Source organism: Oryzias latipes, chromosome 2 (assembly GCF_002234675.1).
Source record: "Oryzias latipes chromosome 2, ASM223467v1".
NCBI lineage: Eukaryota > Metazoa > Chordata > Actinopteri > Beloniformes > Adrianichthyidae > Oryzias > Oryzias latipes.
The window spans coordinates 11,310,384-11,329,581 of NC_019860.2; the positions used below are offsets into that span (position 1 = coordinate 11,310,384).

Sequence of the window (19,198 nt, forward strand, 5' to 3'; positions counted from 1 at the left end):
TTTTTGAGCCAGTCTGGGCTTTTAATGATATTTATTATGCATCAAACAGCTTCTTTCAGACAGCCCAACATGTCCTTAATCTATTAAGCAATTTTAACTATAGTTTGTCTCTATTTTCCACTTATGCTGTTACGTTCTTTGCATTTCATTTCAGACCTTCACGTTTCGATTTTCTTTCAACTTATTTGCTAAACCTGACGGGAAAAGAAAGAAATGTGATGAACTTTCCAAAGCGGATATCTCTGAAGGTCAACATCTTCCATATTTAAGCCCGCCAACAAAATGTTTTCAGAGGCTGAATCAACACCAACAGAGCTTGAATTGTCTCAAGATCAAATTTTCTCACCCTGCCGGGAACAACAGCTCGAAGGCTGCCTGCATGTTTATCAACAGTTTGCTGACAATCGTGGCGTTATTTTTAGCCGGGGATGGTAGCTAATTTGAGTCCCACCGTCACACACACTTACACACAAACACACACACGTATATTTTTAACGCCACAATTTGCAGGAGATTTGAATAGCTTTACAGCACCAAAACCGTTTTCAGTTTTTATTTCACCCAAATAAAACTGAAAGGAAACGCAGGAGTTGAGCTCAAATAGAGAAATTTATTTACTACAATAGGAAAGTGCCTTGAGCTGAACATTTAACACGATTCTTTAGTTAATGATGAAGCAGAGGTAAACATCAAGAGAAACCTAAAAGAAAACTAAAAAACAGGTTTTCAAGGTTCTAGTTTTTTGTCATAACATTCCTATAAAACAAAATCAACTTTGCATAATTGTTTGTTTATAAATCTTTGCCAGCCTTTGCATTCAACACCCATCCAGTGTTATTTTTGTTAAACTCACATGTCAATACAGTTTCTTCAGTAATTTTTTTTTCAGGTGAGGAATTTTTACTTCCAAACATGTCCTTGCTGTTAAAGTCACTACTTTTGCATCTATTGGCACAAACATCACAGAACCAACAGCAGTTGGTTAGTTTTAACCATTCCGTTGTCTTCTTTTTAGCATTTTTTTTAATCCTCTCAAGTGGTTTGGATTCATTTACACACTCAGGAGCCTTCTTGCTCTTTATTGCATTAAATCCATTCCATGTTTGGAACTCGCATAGATTCAGTCACAAGTGAGGGTTTTTACGAAGCACTGAGCGAGCCGCGTTCGTCGGCTCACCTAGCGGAGAAACATTCAAAGGTGTTTGATAGCGACGGACCAACGATGGAGGGGAGAAAAGCAAACAAACACAGAAAAAAAGGCACGTAAAGGCACTAAGAAAGATAGCGAGACCACGTTTGAATGCGACACAAGCGACAGCACAACATCGCTGCTGGATGAGTTCCGAAGATCGCAGGGAAGGTTGGATTTCACCTTAACCACCTTAACAACTGGATTTTACGGCTCAATACCGTTGATGCATCAACACAGTTTTTCAGCAAGGAAATAGCCATTCAATTAGAAATGGATGGCTCTTTGGTGCATGGTGGAAAGTAGCTCACTGTATCTTTGTCATCTGTCATCAGTCTGTCTTTACAACCAATCTTCAACACAATAGCTACTTAAAAACGTGATCTGCAACTACATTATCGTCCTTGTGGCAAATTTAAATTCAAAAATCTGTTTGAATTGAGAGACAAAGTAATACCTGAGATGCACAATTCAGCATTTCTAAAATACATATCGATTTTTTTTGTCACATTTTGACACAAAAGCACAATAGCTTGGTAATAAAAATATATACTGTACTTGTGTAAATGTCAAGAGGTGGTTAGTTTAATTCACACTGGAACTTTTTATATATTCTTTCTGTCTGCAACAAGCTGAAAAGACAACAACAAATGGCTGCAGGAGGAGCTGAAGCTCGCGGCTTCAAGTTAGATTGATTGCTGGACTAAATGCTGGTCTGTGAATCTCTGCACACACAAATCACAGCTGACAATCGACCAGACGCAGCGAACAAGAGACACTAACACAAGGATTATATTACAATCGTGCTCACGATAATCACAGATTTACGTGTAAGTGCCAGCAGAAAAATCATCAAGGCATGAAGACTGGTCCTGAATATGCATATCTATGCGCATGTGGGGCCATGAAAATGAGCTTTATCCGCTTGTGTTGGAAGTTGTTTTTCTTTTATTAAACACCTTTAATAGAAAGCAAGATTAAGATAATCGGAGGAAAGAGGGATTACAAATATGGTATAATTAATCCTAAGGGAATTGTAGGTGTTTAACAATTCCAGGTGGGCAAATTTCAAAATAAAATGTTTGTAATTAGACAAAATTATACTTATAAAAAAACAGCCAAAAAAAGATTAAAGGGCAGCCCCTATTTTTTAGAAAAACAATTTAGGTTTTAAACCTCCCCATCCCATTCCATTTTATGCCGAAAATAAATCAAGCCAAACACAATTTTTATAAAACTTTGAAGTCTTTAAATCCTGTAAAGTTGACCTACAAATATTATAAAGAATAGTTGCAACAATTTGGTTTGGTTTAAACCAAAATCTTATCTTTGACCTGCAAAAAAACCCCCAAAAAGTTTAAATGACCTCCTTTCAGAAATGCCATTCTATATTTCATACAAAAGTTTGTCTCTTTAGGACACTTTAATCTTGAAAGATTAAACTGAATCCATAAATTTCATTGCACATATTGACAGTTTTACGCCTTTTAAATTCAAAACAACCTCTTTGAGGGGTTATATTCTAATCATCGGGGCAGTTGAAGGATGGTTTACTTTATAACAGCTTGGATTGCGGTTTGGTAGGGCTCAGGCAATGCAGAAACAGTTTTAGCTTCTGTTTATTAGTCCAATTGTGGATGGAAAGCGTGAACAAAGAGCATCCAGCAGTTTCTAGTAGTTTTTTTTTTAAGAATTACTCCTGCTTTAGTACTCATAGAAGCCATTGACTGTATATGAGAACTGGACTGAGTAACCCTTCCCCCTTGTGTTCCAAACAGGAAGTACCTCCTGGCTCCAAGAACCCCAAATCCCATAGATTTCTACTGAGAAATAAACAGATATTACTCAGTCATTCTATCTGTCATAATAACCATTCTTGGTGCGATACCTGCTTTTTTTTTACATGAATTTGCTAATCCAATATTTATTGATTTTTATTCAAGTTTTAAACTGACCAATCAGATGCCTCCATTAAAGTAGGTAGTATCATGTCAAACATTCAAAATAAAACATTTGATTTACAGATTTTGTGTAGCCTGCTTTAAAGTGGTAGGGGTGTGGACTTCCAACAAGCTCAGTCCTGGTTGGTAAGAGGGGTTCCCAAAGAAACATTGACTCATACCGACTTAGACCAATCACTAATTACTGACAAAGTCTGGCTCCAACATGGCAGCATCCGTATCACACAGAAATCGGTACTGAAGTAAGTCAGAAGCAAGACATTTTCTATGGATTATGTCAAACTTGCTCCGTCAAGGTCTCTTATACTGTCAATTGTTGAAACCCTTTCTTTTAGTGTTTGCATTTGATAGTAAAAATGCCTAAAAAGTAATACTGTTTTGTCCTGGTCATACGAAGAACAAGTTCATCAACCAATGCAGGCAACAAAGACGCAATCAAGAGATCCAGCAGTTCATGTTACCAGTGCTTTTTTTTTTTTGGCTTTTCCTCCAAAATTAGTTTGTACACATGATGTTGACATCAAAAACGTTAGCATTCACTGCTTTGGTCCCTCATAGTGAAAAAGAGTCTATGTGACCAAAGTTACTAAACGCAGAAAGACATTTAGGTCCTGAGGAGGGTTTTCTTTTGAAAATATCAACATGTTCAAACACAAAGACAGTATCAAAAGTGTTAATATATCCACACACAGCTTGTCTTCAGACACTTTTTTGAAGCTAGGTCGGACCTTTAGCAAGCGGAAACGTAGCCAGTGTCTGCGACAGAAACAGGCAGCAGAGGCACAGTTGCTTCGCTCCTCTCTGCCTGAGGATCTTTTATCGTGCTCCTTTGAACCTGAAACTCTACGAGCTTCTTTTTCTCATCTTTGGCCGCTAACTCAATGCTCGGGAAGGGCAGAAACTCCCTGCAGTATGCTGGTGGCAAACATGGCACCAGATGCACCTCCCCACTATCCTTTAGGAGCTCCACGCAGGTGTAGAAATCCTGTGGCGGTGAGTGGCTGGCAATGCACGCAGTTGGACTGGAAGCTGGAATGGTGTTAGCCAGGGCGGGATGCTCCATCATGCTGTAGTCTGTTCCTGGCACAGAAACGATCTCTGGTGCCTGCCAGAGGGGAGGCGCGTCCAGCAATGGGGCAAAAGCTTCAGGTGGGGAAGTGCAATAGGGCGAAACGTTCTGGACGTAGGACACTGGGTTTTGGATAGGTATAGAATGCGTGGCAGAGAGAGGTGTCAGGTGGCTAGGAAACTTCAAGGCCCCCTTCAAGGTGCTCAAGTCCTTTGGTGCAGTCACATAGAGCTCGTCGGCGCTCACATGATCCCACGCTTCTTCAGAGTAACTCGGGGGTCTGTAGCCATGAAAGTTACTAAAGTGCCGGTTGATTTCTTCCAAGTGACCCTTCTGAAGATAAGAAGGGATAAAAGAACAGAAGGAAGAGTCAGAACCCCAGTAGAAGAGTAAAAAGATGTGTAAAAATGAGTAAAGGTGAAGAAAGAAGGACAAATCACAATACAATCCTGGAAGCAGTTTGGCCATTACCTTCAGCAGCAGTGGGTCAATGCCCATGATCCGTGGCTTCGGGATGGCCGGCAAGAAATACTCTTTTATTCTAAAAGGGGAAAAAAAGTAAGGCTTGAAGTGGTTGCACACAAAGAATCGAATAGAATATAATATTTTTCTTTATATAGCACTTTCCCAGTGCATTACAATAGAAGTATAAAATAATATCAAAACACAAAGAAGCAAAGAAATACAATAATAATAATAAAACAAAACAGAGTAAAATGTAGTAGAACAAGGAATGAAATCAACTAAAAGCTCTCCTGAATAAAAATGTCTTGACCTGAGATTTAAAACACCCAACGGAGCCAATTTGACGCAACGACAATGGGACGGAGTTCCATAGACAAGGAGCCACGGCTTGAAATAAAAGATCTCCTCTTGTCTTAAAGCGGGTTTTTGGAACGCTTAAAAGATTTTGGTTGGACTACATCAAGGATTGGGCCAAAAAGTATGTGGTTAAAAGGTCAGATGTGTACATCAAAGCTTGACCATGCAAGGGTCTAAAAAATAAAAGTAGAATTTTAAAATTCATTTTAAATTTGACTGGCAACCAATGTAGAGCAGACAACAGAGGAGTGATGTTTGTCTGTTTACTGGTTCCTGTTAAAAGCCTTGCTGCAGAGAATTCTATTTAATTACAGAAGATAGAAAAAACGGAGCTCCACTGTGTGACCCTAATAAGAACCAAATCACACTTTTGGCCTCTATTGACATGGAACTCAATACTTTTCACATCTCTCCAAGTCTTTCTGTGGAGTCAGTGAAAGGCAAGTCCTGTGAACCTTTTTTGTGCTACATGTGAGTTGGTTTGTTGGAGATCTGTGTACAGTGCTGTTCAAAGAACCGTGATGAGTCCACGCTGGATCAGAGACCCAAGCTGGGCGATCAGAAAAGACAGATGTCAGCAGGAGATCAGGAAGCTTTAATACAACACTCACAATGTCATCACTGCTGCCTCTGTAGTGTACCGCCATCATTATGCATTCAGACTTATTTTCTATGAATCAGGGATTCTGAAAATAGGTCACAAAGTAAAATCCCACTTTGACCCTAAAATCTAGGAGCAGATGAGTAGCACCTCACAGGCAAGGTTCAAATGCTCTACCCTTTCTTTAAAACTGTGTCACCACATGCACCAACAAAATGATAGACCATTTTATTTTTCGGCCCCGAAGTGATCATAATCTTGCTGTCTTTGGCATCACTGAAATGGAAAGGGCCAACGTGTTACTGGATCTTTATTACATAATTGTAAAGGTCATTTTGTTGGGCTGGTGAAACGATGTCTGGCCTGGGGGTAAAAAACTGTGAATGATTTCCACTGTTGGTCAATGGTAAATGGTGCAAACTTGTAAAGCGTTTCTCTACCTTCCTCGAAGGTTTAAAGCGCTTTACAGTCATAGTTCCATTCCCATTCACACACACATTCACTTAGTGAACTGTACCTAGCTCCAGTTTAAGTAAATTCAGTCTAAAGTAAGCATGACAAAATATTTTCTGTTCTTCTAAAAATATATTCTAACGTTATGAATGGTTAATGTTGCTCTTATACTTTGTAAAGCCTTTTATAATGCTTTTCTGCCTTCCTTGAAGGCCCAACGCTGCCTCGCAATGACACTACCCCATAACAACCAAGTCCATTGTGGGGTCCAGTGTCTTGCCCAAGGACACTTCAACATTGGTGGACAAGTCGGGAACTGAACCTTTAATCTTCTGATTTGAGGTCAGCTGCTCTGCCTCCACACTACAGCTACCTCAATTATATCAAAGTATATGCTGTACTTCATAACATGACAATAGGTTAGGTTGTGCCCGGTGATACTGTGGCATCTGAGTACAGGAGAGAGAAGAATTGCATGTTTCCAAATTACTTTTTTCTGTTTTCAGCAGTGTTCATGAAGAAGATTGGAAGTGTTTAATCCTGGCTAAACATGCAATGAATTTGGAGGATCAACCATTCCCACAAGTGGGCCTCTTTAGTTTCTTTTTCTCACACATTCTTCATTGATGCATTCAGCTACATAATCCAGTTAATCCTACAAAAAAGCCTTAATATATTTAGCAATTAACCAAAAATTAAATTGTTGGGTTGTATTTGTTACCCTCATCTTAATTATTTGGCAAAATATATGCTATCATCTTAAAGTAGCACATGCAGACTTGTACGTGTAGTGTTCAGACATTTACATGAACTGTCATTAATTTTTAATTGCTGACCCTGACCTTGGCATATCATCACATTTATTTATACCCCTTGAATCTCTAATCCTAAAGCCAAAACCTGAGTCATTCTGGAGTTAAACTGCTCAAGCGCCCACATAAACAAGATGTCCCCAATAAGGTTGAAAAATTATCAAGTCCTATTAATGTAACATGGACAAGTAAACCCACACACACACACACACACACACACACACACACACACACACACACACACACACACACACACACAAACACTCACAAACACTGTCTGTTGTGAAATTGATCTCATTAAACAGGCTTTATGTATGTGACTGGAATTCAACTTGCCCTGAATTAAAATTTGTTATTCAAATGTTCTCTAGTTACCGGTACACACGTGGTCCTCACAACAGGTAAGTACCCGTGAGCTTAACCTAATTACACGTCTCACCATGTCTGAGTCAAAAATAGCATGGCCCAGACTGGCCCCCAATGTGTCTGCCGCCTCTAATTATAGTAATCATACACTGAATCCAATTTATCTAAAGTGATTCTGTTTACCATAAAACACACCAATGGCTACTTTATTTAGGAGTTGCATGACAATGGCAATGATCAACCAGGTGTAACCAAGAATTTAATGGACAAAGGACTGTAATAACCCAATAGAGACTGTAATAACCCAATAGAGACCGCAGCAAATGAAACACTGAATTTTTTTTAGAAAAGACTCAGAAAGGACAAAACACACACAAACCTCACAATATCTTTCTTTTATGGTTTGCTGCAAAATGTACTGATTTCTGCTAAAAGAAAACACATGCAGACAGAAAGGATACTTTGCAAAGGAAAATCCTAAATCATATAGAATAAGAAGATATAATGGCAGACTTAAAACAAAAAGCAACCTAAATAGCAACCAACCCAATGCAGACTCACACTGTGAAATTGATATAAGGGCATTCACACACAAGAACTTGATGATCATTATAACACTCTGACCTTCTGGTCAGAGGTCCACCCCTCTATCCACGTGCCCCAGCCGCAGCCCATGGTAATTAATCTTACACGTTTTGTGGAAAAGTCTACGACTTAGAAAGAGAATGCACATTTAATTGAAGTAAAAGGTAGCAAAAAAAATGGGAGAAGGAACACCAATGAGACCCCCCCCCCCTTCGAAAAAAGAAAAGAAAAAGCAGAACAATAAAAGCTTGAACCACCACAGCCAGAAACAAAAAAGTTCATCAAAGAAGTCATAGAGAATACTTAAAAAAATGTGGAAGACAGCACAGGCTAAAGTGAGGAGGCAAACTCTTGGGATGCTCCTCTCTGAAGACCACAACCAAATGAAGAAGGGATGGCCACAACCTTGATATTTCGTGTGCTCCATACAGGTTTGCCTATCTTTTTGCCTATAGACATCCCTTATCCACCCGTTTGGGACTAAGCCTTAAAGGGCAAATTTATTACAACAAAAAGAATGCCCTATGCATGGAATATACTCGTTTGTTCTAGACACCACATCTGCTCTCTCACCTTTTGCTGTGTGGCATGATCCCAAAGGTGAAGACAAGCAAAGCCACAACACCGACCCCCATAACCAGAATCAGCACCAGGACTTTACCTGCACAGATATTACCATTATTCTCGTAATTAACAGTCACATGAGTTTTTAAAATTTAAATAACAATGTTTTAATTTTCTTTCCAAGGAGAAAAATTAGAACTTTAGACTCTTAAAAAAATTATTTTTGGATACTCTTTAAAACAAGTCTAAATTAACCTCATTAAATAAAAAGTTCATTTTTTGTTTCCTCAATTATGTGTAAATAATGACTTTAAATCAAAGACTCCACCTAATTTAGCACCACTTTGAATGGAAACAATACAAAAGAATATTTTTCTTATAATTTGAAAATAAATTGAGGCATTAAAGGGTTAAATTACCATAATGCACACTGAATTATAGGGCAAAAATATCAATAAATAGAGGCACATAAAGCTACACAAAAGGTCACATAATGGGGTTTTATTACCCAGAATTGCTAGAAGAACCAAGAGGTAAGATATTGGTCAGGTGGGTTGATGTGAAATTTTTTAAGCAACCTGTGCTGCTATCTATGTGAGCCTGTTATTTGCAAAACATTCCCTTTGGAAAAAGAGCAACACAACATGGAAGTCAATCTTTATTCAACTTTCTCAAAAAGAAAAACTTCCACCTTAGTGTATTTTTAAATATAATTGAACTTTGTTTTTATAAATTGATATAAGCCTCATTTTTATTTTTATTTTTTTATTTTTTTATTTTAACTTGTCCTGTCCAACAGCTGGGCAAACAGATGAGAGCTGAAGGCCTCTTGTGTTGGACATATTTTTTTCACAACAGGGGTTATGAATCTTCTGACAAACCAGAGGTATGTCTGAATAAACCCCTTTTGTAACCGAGGCCAAACTTTATTAATTTTAAACATATTCGAAAATCTTTTGTATTGGACCGGACGGAAAAGGAAAAGAGGGAAGAAGAGAGAGGGATGTTAGAGAGGGGGGAAAGGAGGGTGATTATAGAGGGGGGGGGGGGTAAAACCATGAAGCCGCATAAAGCAACAAGTTTCTGGATGGTATTCATTACAGTGAGGTTCAGATGTACTACAAGTCCAAAAAGGCGGGGCCTGTCCACACACACACCCAAATGCCACCAACATACCTGTTAGCTCCATAAACGTGATATAACCCTCATTTTTATGTGGCCATACATTAGGTGGTAATTTGTGCAGCTTTGAGCAATTTTTCAGCAATTTTTTATCTTGGAAATTTAATCAATCAAGTTTAAAATACATTGTTTACTATAAAATTACTAATGCACACTGGAGGTAAACATCATTTTTAACAGAAATAATGATTCCAGTGCCATATGTAATGATCACAAAATGACCGGGCCAGTCGTCATGGGAACCCTACCTGTGGGTGTGCCTGAGGATAGGCGGTCAGGGATGTTCATCAACAGCGGGGAGCTCCATTTGCTCCACAGTCCGTTATTGTGCGACCGGGAGCGAACCCGTACCACGTAATCACCGACACGGAGGCCTAGCAGCTCAACAAGGGGCTCCCTTAAAGGATGCTTCACCTGCACACAGAAATAGTCAGTTTCTTTCATTGATAAGGGGCAAATACGGTGGCAAGTGTCAGGGTTCAGGTGTGGACTTCATTCCGAACCTTCCAGCGGTCTGGCTCAGTAACTTGTCGGTACTGCATCTCATACTCCAACGTGATCCAGCCGTACTGCAGGTCCTCGGGCTTTGGGTACACCCAGGACAGCCGGACATTGTGGCCTGTCTCATCTTTGCCAGCGTCAGTCAGGACAAAGGTCAGATTGATCGGAGCCTCTGTTTCAACTGGTGAAAAAGAGAAAGAGTGTTGTGTACCTTTATATTAATCTACTTCATTAATATAAAGGTAAAATATTAGAAAAAACTTTATATAAAAAGTTCTAGCTCCTAGAATCCTGTCTGAATTCTTCGTATTCACATCATTTACACCGCTGTCTCCTAGCCCTTCTTTTTTAGGGCTAAAGCTACGTTGACATCACCCTCGGCAACATGTGTTCAAGCCACCACTTCTATAAAAAGTTTATGTGTGCGCATAAATGCTTGTTTCCGGCTTACGCTTTCAAGACTATTGTGTCCACGCGTCGCTACACACTTTTTTATAATTGTTTTTGGATTCTATGTACTAAACAGGCAGCCACTGAACGCACATTGAAGGTTAAACCAGGTCAAAATTTGACCAATCAGGAACATGGATTTGGTAGTGATGAATTCATTCATTCATTCATTCACATTCATGCCCAAACAGAATTCTATGACACAAAGCCTTTCATATATCTGAATAGAGCTGTGAAAGAAAAAGCCTGGAGAAAGATTCACAGGATCACGCTTCAACATTCCAAAATGGCGACTTGGGCTGGTAAACAGTAGTAAAAGAAAAAAAAAATAGTAGAAGCATCTCTTTGCTTTTCCAGCATGAACATACCATGCTAAAAGCATGGTCAACCACCACAAGAGAACATGTGTCACAAGCCCAATGTGAATGTGCCATAAAAGCTGGTGTTGGGACCAAGCAAGAAAATTCGATTTCACAAGAAAGTGGATTCAAGCACACACTCAAACAAAACAAGCAAAAACGTTCTTTAGGTCTCCTTGCGGTAAACTATCAAAAAAAACAAACATAAAATAAACTAAAAATAAAAGATTTTGTAAAAGTTGTAAGCGTCTCCAAGCTTTTGAATAATTCTTTTTTCTGTAACTGCTGGTCTATACCACAAAGGAGGGTCTAAGGGCAGGGATGTCCAGTTTAGTTTAGTCTGTTTAGATAGTTTAAATAAGTATTTTCTTGACGAATTCCATGTACTCATGATCCTTTTGATTTCATGTTTTACTTTTTCAATTACCATTACAAAGCCCATCGAGACGACTGTTGTTGTGAATTTGGGCTATAGAAATCAAATTGAATCCAAGGAAAACAGCTTCATCAATTAATTGAGTGCATCAATTATTGTGTTTTTTCTACAAAGGCAGTTCAGATAAAAGCACTTTCTTGTCATGTGATCAATTCAGTGGGCGTGGCTTCCCAAGGGGAAAAAAATAAGAGGGCTTTAAATTTTTTTTGCTTAAAAAGTCTTTTTTTAAAGATTAAACAGGAAGTGAAGAGAAAAGTTGCAGAAACAATGATACATTTTTTTTGCAGTTTTTATGATTTTTTATTAATTTGCTGCTTAATTTAATCATGCAATTAATTTAATTTGCAAATGAGGTGCACTTTTATCTCCGCTATTTTTGTTACTTTTGATGAAAATGTGTTTCATAAATGCAAAAAAAGTAAACAAATTACAAAATGTGACCTTAACATGTCTTAATATATTACACAACACATTTGTAACACCCTAGATGCCAAATATTTTGTTGTCAAAACAAATATTTGTAACATTTGACAGTTAGTTGAAAAAGCATTTGTTATTATTAAAATTTAATAACAAAGAAAAGTGAAGATGTAATTTTTCATCCAAATAGTTTTTATTTTAGGTTTTTCTTAAAGTCAATGAGTCAATTTTCACGTTAGGGGGGCAAATTTCTCAATTAAAAAAAAAAGAGTATTTACCGTGCTTTAAATAAATTTCTAATTTAAAACATGAAAACATACATAATGTGCATTGAAGTGTATTTTCCTTCCCCACAGTGACACTGCGACTGATGGAATATGTGTCCGTGATCTACTCTGACATCTGAGGGCAAAAGACGACCATTCAGTCACATGTGAATGCCCTCAGGTGTTTTAGTCATGATGGGGGTATTAACAAACACACACGTGTGTGCTCACACCACACAGGAAATAGTCTGATTCAGACCAGACCTGCGGTTCAGGAATGATTTTAATTTTTACTAAATGAGATACCCTGCCAAACAATTAGGCTTATTTATTCAAAAAACAAATTACTCCCAAAAATAAGATCAGGCTCAGATTGAAATAACTTAGTAAATAAAGGGTCTTGTGAATGCTGTGCTGAAGCTGCTGCAAATGGAGCCACAGAGAATCCAAACAAGCTGCTGATTGAATCAAGTACCATTCAGACCTTATTTCCACTCAACCACTAAACAGTGGTTTCTGATCTGAGCTGGGGATAAACAAGCTGGTTTTCATTGGAGATCCAAACATAATAAAACTGATTGAACTTGGAAACCAGATTTGTTTTTCTTGATAAGAATGACAAAATTAAAAAAAGTAGCAGAAACACGAGGATCTCAGCTGTTTACATTAAGACCGGATACAGACACCCCTAAGACATGCGCTTTCCAGGGAATGAAAACAGTGTCATCAAAATTTCCAATCCCCCTAGATAATAACTGTCAAAGCATTACATTCAAACTGAGTAAACTCTTAACTCCTTTAAACAAAGCACAGACGGATATGATCATCTTTGCCTGAACTTTTTTCTCTTTATTTTTTGGTAGTAAGTCAGATTTTTGTCAGATTTTACAATCTCATATGAAATGATTCACCTGCATGCTTGCAGCTTCCATTTCCAGGATTACATTCCAGGCAATAGTGATGTTGTTACATGTAATTGTATCCTGCGAACGTGTAACACGTAAATCTGAGCAGATCCTGTGCAAATGTTTATCCAAACATTATCCGAAGTTTGATATGTCTTTGTATGAATGTATAAGTGCTGATTATATTGTTTTGTCCATTATTTTTTATTTGATTGCTTGAAATAAACCATTTCAAATCAAATCAATGCGCAGGTGATTGAAACAATTTTCCTTCATGCATAAAGTCACAAAGCTTTAGAAAGAAAACACTGCACAAGTGTATTGAGTGTTTTCTAATAACACAAATGGAAACATCCCACTGCATTAACTTGCAGTCTGAGGTATAACATTTAACCCTTGTCCTATCTTAGATGACCCCACCCCACATTGACGTGTTCTCCCTACCATGACAAAGGTGGATAAAGGTGGAAAGATTTCATGTAATCCATGGACACCAGTGAAGATCACAAATCATTGAAGAAAAAAGGTTCAGAGCACTGTCTAGTGGGTCTAGATGACCCAACTCCCAACGTTAAAGTGCCTAGGATAGCACAAGGGTTACATAATACGATGTCAAAAAATTGCAGGAATCATCTGGTGAACCAGGAAAGGACTGGGAGAATGTCATATGGTCAGAGGAAACCAAGATGGCGCTTTTTGATAAAAACTAAACTTTCTGTGTTTGGAGAAGAAAGAATGCTGAGTTGCAACTTAAAACCATCATCTGCTGTAAAGCATGGGGATGGAAACGTCATGCTTTGGGTGTGCTTTTCTGCAAAAGGACCAGTATGACTGATCCATATAAAGGTAAGAATGAGTGGAACCATGTATGGCAAGATTCAAAAGGACATTGAAAATAAAATGTGGCTGGATCAAACAGCACAACAATTATCTCAAACACATTGCCCTCGGAATGAAGGAGTGGCTTTAAAAGAAGCATTTCAAGGTTCTGGAGTTCCCAGATCTAAACTTCATAGAAAATCTTTGGAGGGCGTTGAAAGTCTGTGCTGCCCAGCAACAGCCCCAAAACATCACAGCTCTAGAGAAGATCTGCATGGAGGAATAAACCAAAATAGCAGCTACAGTGTTTGCAAACTTGGTGAAGACCTACAGGAAACATTTCACCATTGTCATTACCAACATAGGATATATAACAAAGTATTAAAATTATTCTTTTATTGACCATAAACCTTTTTTCCACCATAAATTGCAAATAAATCCTTAAAAATCAGACAATGGGATTTTATGGATTAACCTTTCTCTTTTTTCATAGTTGAGTGAACCTAGGGGAAATAGTGGCAGTCTGTGGAGGATTTTGACTTAAAAAAGAAGAATGCAAAAACTAATAATAATATCTGATAGAAATTCTTTTAGTAGAAAGTGAAAAGCGTGGCCTTCATCTAACACTCATCCATCAGAGTGATAACTGTCTGAGCTTAATAACGCCTTTTTCAAGGTCAAGGTAAAAGCACAAAGCAACGATGATCAAACACTTCCGCCCCCGTTTGACCTCCTTCAAAGCCTTAGGTTCTGCACATCTTCAGAATATATCTCACAACAGAAAAAAAACTGAACCTGAACCATGTGGCCTCTGGTCTGAGAAAATCTCATCTGCACTTTTGAGATAAGCGTTTTCTAATGGAATTAACATGACTTTGAGCTGCTGGTAAGAAACAGGTTACCATAAATATTCATAAAATTGGTGCAGTGAGCAGAACATCTTGATTTTTATGGTCTGCAGTCAGCAAATATGGAAGAGGTGAATTAGCTCCCTGCCTCCTCTCCTGGAGCAAAGTGAGTCAAACCCGGCGAGGTTTGTTACACGTCACCCATTTTCTGCTCGGCTGCACCAGAAACACCAGCCGCTCCGACTGCAGATGCCTAGGCGGTTGAGTTGGACACAACTTTGAACTGACGTGAGAATCTGAAGGGAAAAGTGGACATTACCGATGTCTGCCACGTCCAGGCAGAGCCCCTTGGACGTGTAGTTCCACTGGGGCGTGATGGCGGTCACATTCATGCAGTAGGACGTCCATACAGATGTGTGACTCCTGTCAAAGTGGCAGCTGTTGGGCCCGCCAGTTGTGTAATCAGGACACTCGTATCTGGGCCCTTTGCTGCAACAAAACAAAGATACAAAGCTTTTATTTTCAGTTTTTCCCCATGTTTCCACATTCCAATGATCTTGTTTATTTTTCCTCCAATTTTTACAGGTACACGGCGCTCTTTCAACATTTTTGGGAAGGTGTTATTGTAAATACGCTAATGAGGCTAAAGAGTAGAGTTGTCAGCATGTGCTTTTTTTTATGTGTTCCAAACAGTGATGGGCTGTCAGGATTTTCCAGGCCTTCTCTGAAGGAGTAAAAACATATCTCAATCATGTGTTTAATATATTTTGTCCATGCATACTTAATAAATCATTCCAAATGGTCTGTCCAATCTCTTTTATTGTGTTTATGATGGTTATGCTGCTTCAGACATACATATTTTAACATTGGACTATTTAACCAATCGCATTTCAGCTGTCCTTTGTTGCCAGGCAGGATCGGAAGGTCCTGTGATGTGAAATCAATGTCAGTCATTCATTTCTTTCAACCAATCAGATTTTGAGTTGGGGTCAGCAGGGTCTTCTAGCAGGCTTAGGCAACGTCACAGTATTCAGACCTTCTGATTGGACAGAAGTTTCAGGAAGTCTCATTGTCCAGTTTGACACAGAGCCCTTTTTGATCTGTCTCAGATAAAAACAGAGCTGACTGTAATGTCCGCTATGGAGGATTTTGCAGGAATTCTATGGCGTTTCATCGCTGCCATGTATTGAACGAGCGCAAAGACAACTGAGCGGGTGTATTTAGGAACTGAGTGAGCGAAACTTACAACTGCGCAGGCGCAATTCTAACTGAGCTCCCCTGCATTTTACAACTGCACGCCTGCAATCCTAACTGAGCGGTGATCCTGCGCGCTCACTTCGCTCCTGCGCAGTCGCTGGGTTTGCAGGCAGTGTTAAGGGGTGTTTTTGTTATTTGGGGGGCAGTGTTCAGGGGTGTGTTTGTCACTTTCTGGTTGATCTGATTGGTTGAAAATTTGCATGTCAAATCCGGCAGTGGGGCCTGACATTCTTTTAGAGGCTTTAATAGAAAAGAAACAGCCAGATTATTGATCAACCAGAAAAGTTGAGGCCAAAAGTGACCAAAAACGCTCCTTAACACTGTGCACAAACCCAGCGAGCGCGCAGGAGCGAAGTGAGTGTGCAGGATCACCGCTCAGTTAGGATTGCAAGCGTACAGTTGTAAAATGCGGGGTCGCTCAGTTAGAATTGCGCCTGCGTGGTTGTAAGGTTCGCTCACTCAGTTCCTGAATATGCCCGCTCAGTTTTCTTTGCGCTCGTTCACTCTATGGCAGCGATGAAATGCCATAGAATTCTCCCACTGATCTCCTAGACTTCCTTCATCAGAAAAATCTGAGTGAGAGCATGAACAGCTGTACAGATTTGTGTTTTTGGTGCTGACCATCCCTGTGTCCACTGAGTCTGTGAAGCGGACATTTTCGGTTCCAAAGCGAATCAAAACCTACGCAGAAACACAACTGGACAGGCTTGGCTCTCAGCACTGGTCATGATGGCAATAGAAAAGGACTTCTTGAAGAAACTGAAGCGTGATAATCTATATGACAGGGTGATCAAACTGTTTTTGAGGAAAGAGAAGAGGATGGATTTTGTCTTCAAATAATCCGATTTTTTTGATGAGTGAAATGATAAATAATATATTAATTATTAATATTAATATATATCAATATATTTAAAATGTGTGTGATTGTTTTCAATGTTTTGTGCTGGCTGTAGTTGCATATAATGAGATTTGTTAACTGTTTTGTTTATTCAGTTTATTTAGAGACATAAAATTGTTAATCAGGGGTTGAGCGATTCAGACGTAGCTCTACTGAAGGCCCAGGTGTGTAATCCACTGGTTCCTAACAAGGTTGGGAGATAGCGTTGTAACAGTCACATTTGTTTTAGTTGTATTAGTCTGGTTTTTTACGCTTTGCCAACAAGGATAGGAGTAACAGCTATTGTTAATACATTAATAAATGTGGCAAACATGTAGCTCGTCACAAACAAGTTGAAGAATTACTGTGGCCACAGTTGATAAAGTCTGACTGACCGAAGGATTTTTTTTGACTCGCTTAATGCGCCTTATAGTTCAATGCTTCTCATATATGCCATTAGCTCGAGAAAAAAAACAACAGTTATTGACGGTACGCTTTATAATCCGGAACGGAAAATACGATATGTAAATCGAGCTGTTAAAAAGTACAAATGGTTTGATAGTTATTTCCAGAGATCAAGATAGGAAAGGCAGATAATTTTACTCTAATGTGGATCAATCATGTAACACAAACCAAAAAGTCTCAATCAATCACCAGCTGAAATATTTACAGACTCTAGAGGCTTCAAACATTAACCGTATCTGGCTTAGACACCTAAAAATATCAAATTAAATAACAAGTTTCACCTCATGAGAGTATAACAGACAGAATTTGGTACAGTTTTTTTGTTTAAAGTTGATTATTTTGAGTGAAATGTCACATTTGAGCCAAGAAGCCTTTAATAATTGAGCACAAACTAGCTTTATTTTGAGCAATTTAGTCACTAATAAAGACGTCTCCTCTGCTTAGTGGTCAGAAATGAACACCCACCATTCTTTTCACAGTGAGCTCTTTATTCCCAGCTGCTTTGGCCATTTCTGAGCGGATAATCCCAGATTTACGTTTTGTTTTCATAAATGCACTGCAGCAGCACAGCCACAAGAATCAATGGGGATGTTAAGCCTTTCTGCCATATGGGGGCAAAGGTACAATCCAATTTGTCCCGATAGCTGCCAGCCTTTTTCGGTGACACGGGCAGGCGGGCGGGGGTGGGGCACGTGGACCGGCCCAAGTCTGTTTGAGCGGGAGCCACGTGAAGTGGCGCCCGGGATTTCACAGCTGCTTGCACATATCGACACCTTAAAAGCTTTAAGGTGGAGCGCGGCACCATCAAAGCAGATTGTGATGGAAGAGATCACATGCTCCAGAAAGTTCGGGGTGCAGCAGGGGTTGATTTTTTATTTTATTTTATTTTGCTTTCCAGGAAGTTGGACTGGAAATTGTTTGTAAAGCTGAGTGGTTCAAATTTTGTGTATAAATAATCTCATCATGTTATAAATAATTGTCTGTGGGAAGTGTTTCACCTACTCTTTGGAGTATGTGAGCAGGTAGGTGATCTCCTCGCCGCCTGTCAGGTTGTCCAGAGGGTGCCACCAGCATGTGAAATCCTCCATGTTGGGCGAGCGGCAGCGGTAGATGTAAGGTCTTGTTGTCACGGCAACTGCGTCCTCTGGCAAAAAAAAGAACAAACACGAAATCCCGAAGCTTTGAGTCTGAACTTTGACTCATGTTGAAAGTTGCTCTTTTTAGAGAAAATTCTGAAAACGTCATTCATTTCATATACATGAGAGACCTGTAGCTCAGGTTACCCCCGCGAAACACACACACCCATCCTCTCCCTTCACCTGATCCCACTTATCTCCTTATCCTTCGGTGGAGTTGCCAGCTGTCATCGCTCATCTACCTCATTGTCTCTGTTCTGCAGCTTTGAACCAGCTCTGCAGGGTTTGAATCAATTAGCTACTGCTAACCTGTTTTACTTCCCAAACTCAAGGATCCTTTAATCTTCAACCAATCTGGAAAATAGTGGATTATTATTATTATTTTTAGAGACAACACCTACAGCGGAAGCCTGCTACACAGAGCGGAATCAGCGTCTAAGCACAAAAGTCCTTACAGAGGTGCATCGTCATGGAAACTCGCATTCTGTATTTGCGAGAGGAAATACATGGAAATCCATTCATCATGCTGTATGTTTCGCAAATCTTCTTTGAAAAATCACCACATTTTGGAAGAAATATTAATTATTAATCTGAAAGAGCAAATGACTTCTTTAAAAATAAACATATTAATGTAATTTCTATTTCACATAAAAGTAGAGGTCATATTTTTTTATATGTTAAGTTGACCTAAGCAAATATTCATTAAGTTTTACAATTAGTTAGTTAGTTATTTGTTCATTGAATGATGAATGAATGAATGAATTGATAAAAGAAAAAGAAAAAAAACTTGAAATTAAAAAGCCCAAAGCCTTTTTAGGCCCACAGAAACCCTTTATGTAAACTTATCAAGTTAAC

At 38.9% G+C, this 19,198-nt stretch overlaps 1 protein-coding gene across 3 annotated transcripts in view; it reads right to left on the reverse strand.

The window, feature by feature from the left end:
• Window positions 1-590: 590 nt before the first annotated feature.
• LOC101164128 (prolactin receptor) overlaps window positions 591-19,198 on the reverse strand; it is a 58,863-nt gene continuing 40,255 nt past the window's right edge. For all 3 annotated transcript variants that reach the window (XM_023964539.1, XM_023964534.1, XM_023964537.1), the window contains exons 3-9: window positions 18,210-18,351; window positions 14,928-15,097; window positions 10,108-10,286; window positions 9,853-10,018; window positions 8,432-8,519; window positions 4,691-4,760; window positions 591-4,552 (exon numbers count right to left, since the gene is read on the reverse strand). In XM_023964539.1, coding sequence (XP_023820307.1) covers window positions 3,881-4,552; window positions 4,691-4,760; window positions 8,432-8,519; window positions 9,853-10,018; window positions 10,108-10,286; window positions 14,928-15,097; window positions 18,210-18,351 — 1,487 coding nt within the window. In that variant the 3' untranslated portion in view covers window positions 591-3,880. The remainder of the gene's footprint in view (window positions 4,553-4,690; window positions 4,761-8,431; window positions 8,520-9,852; window positions 10,019-10,107; window positions 10,287-14,927; window positions 15,098-18,209; window positions 18,352-19,198) is intronic.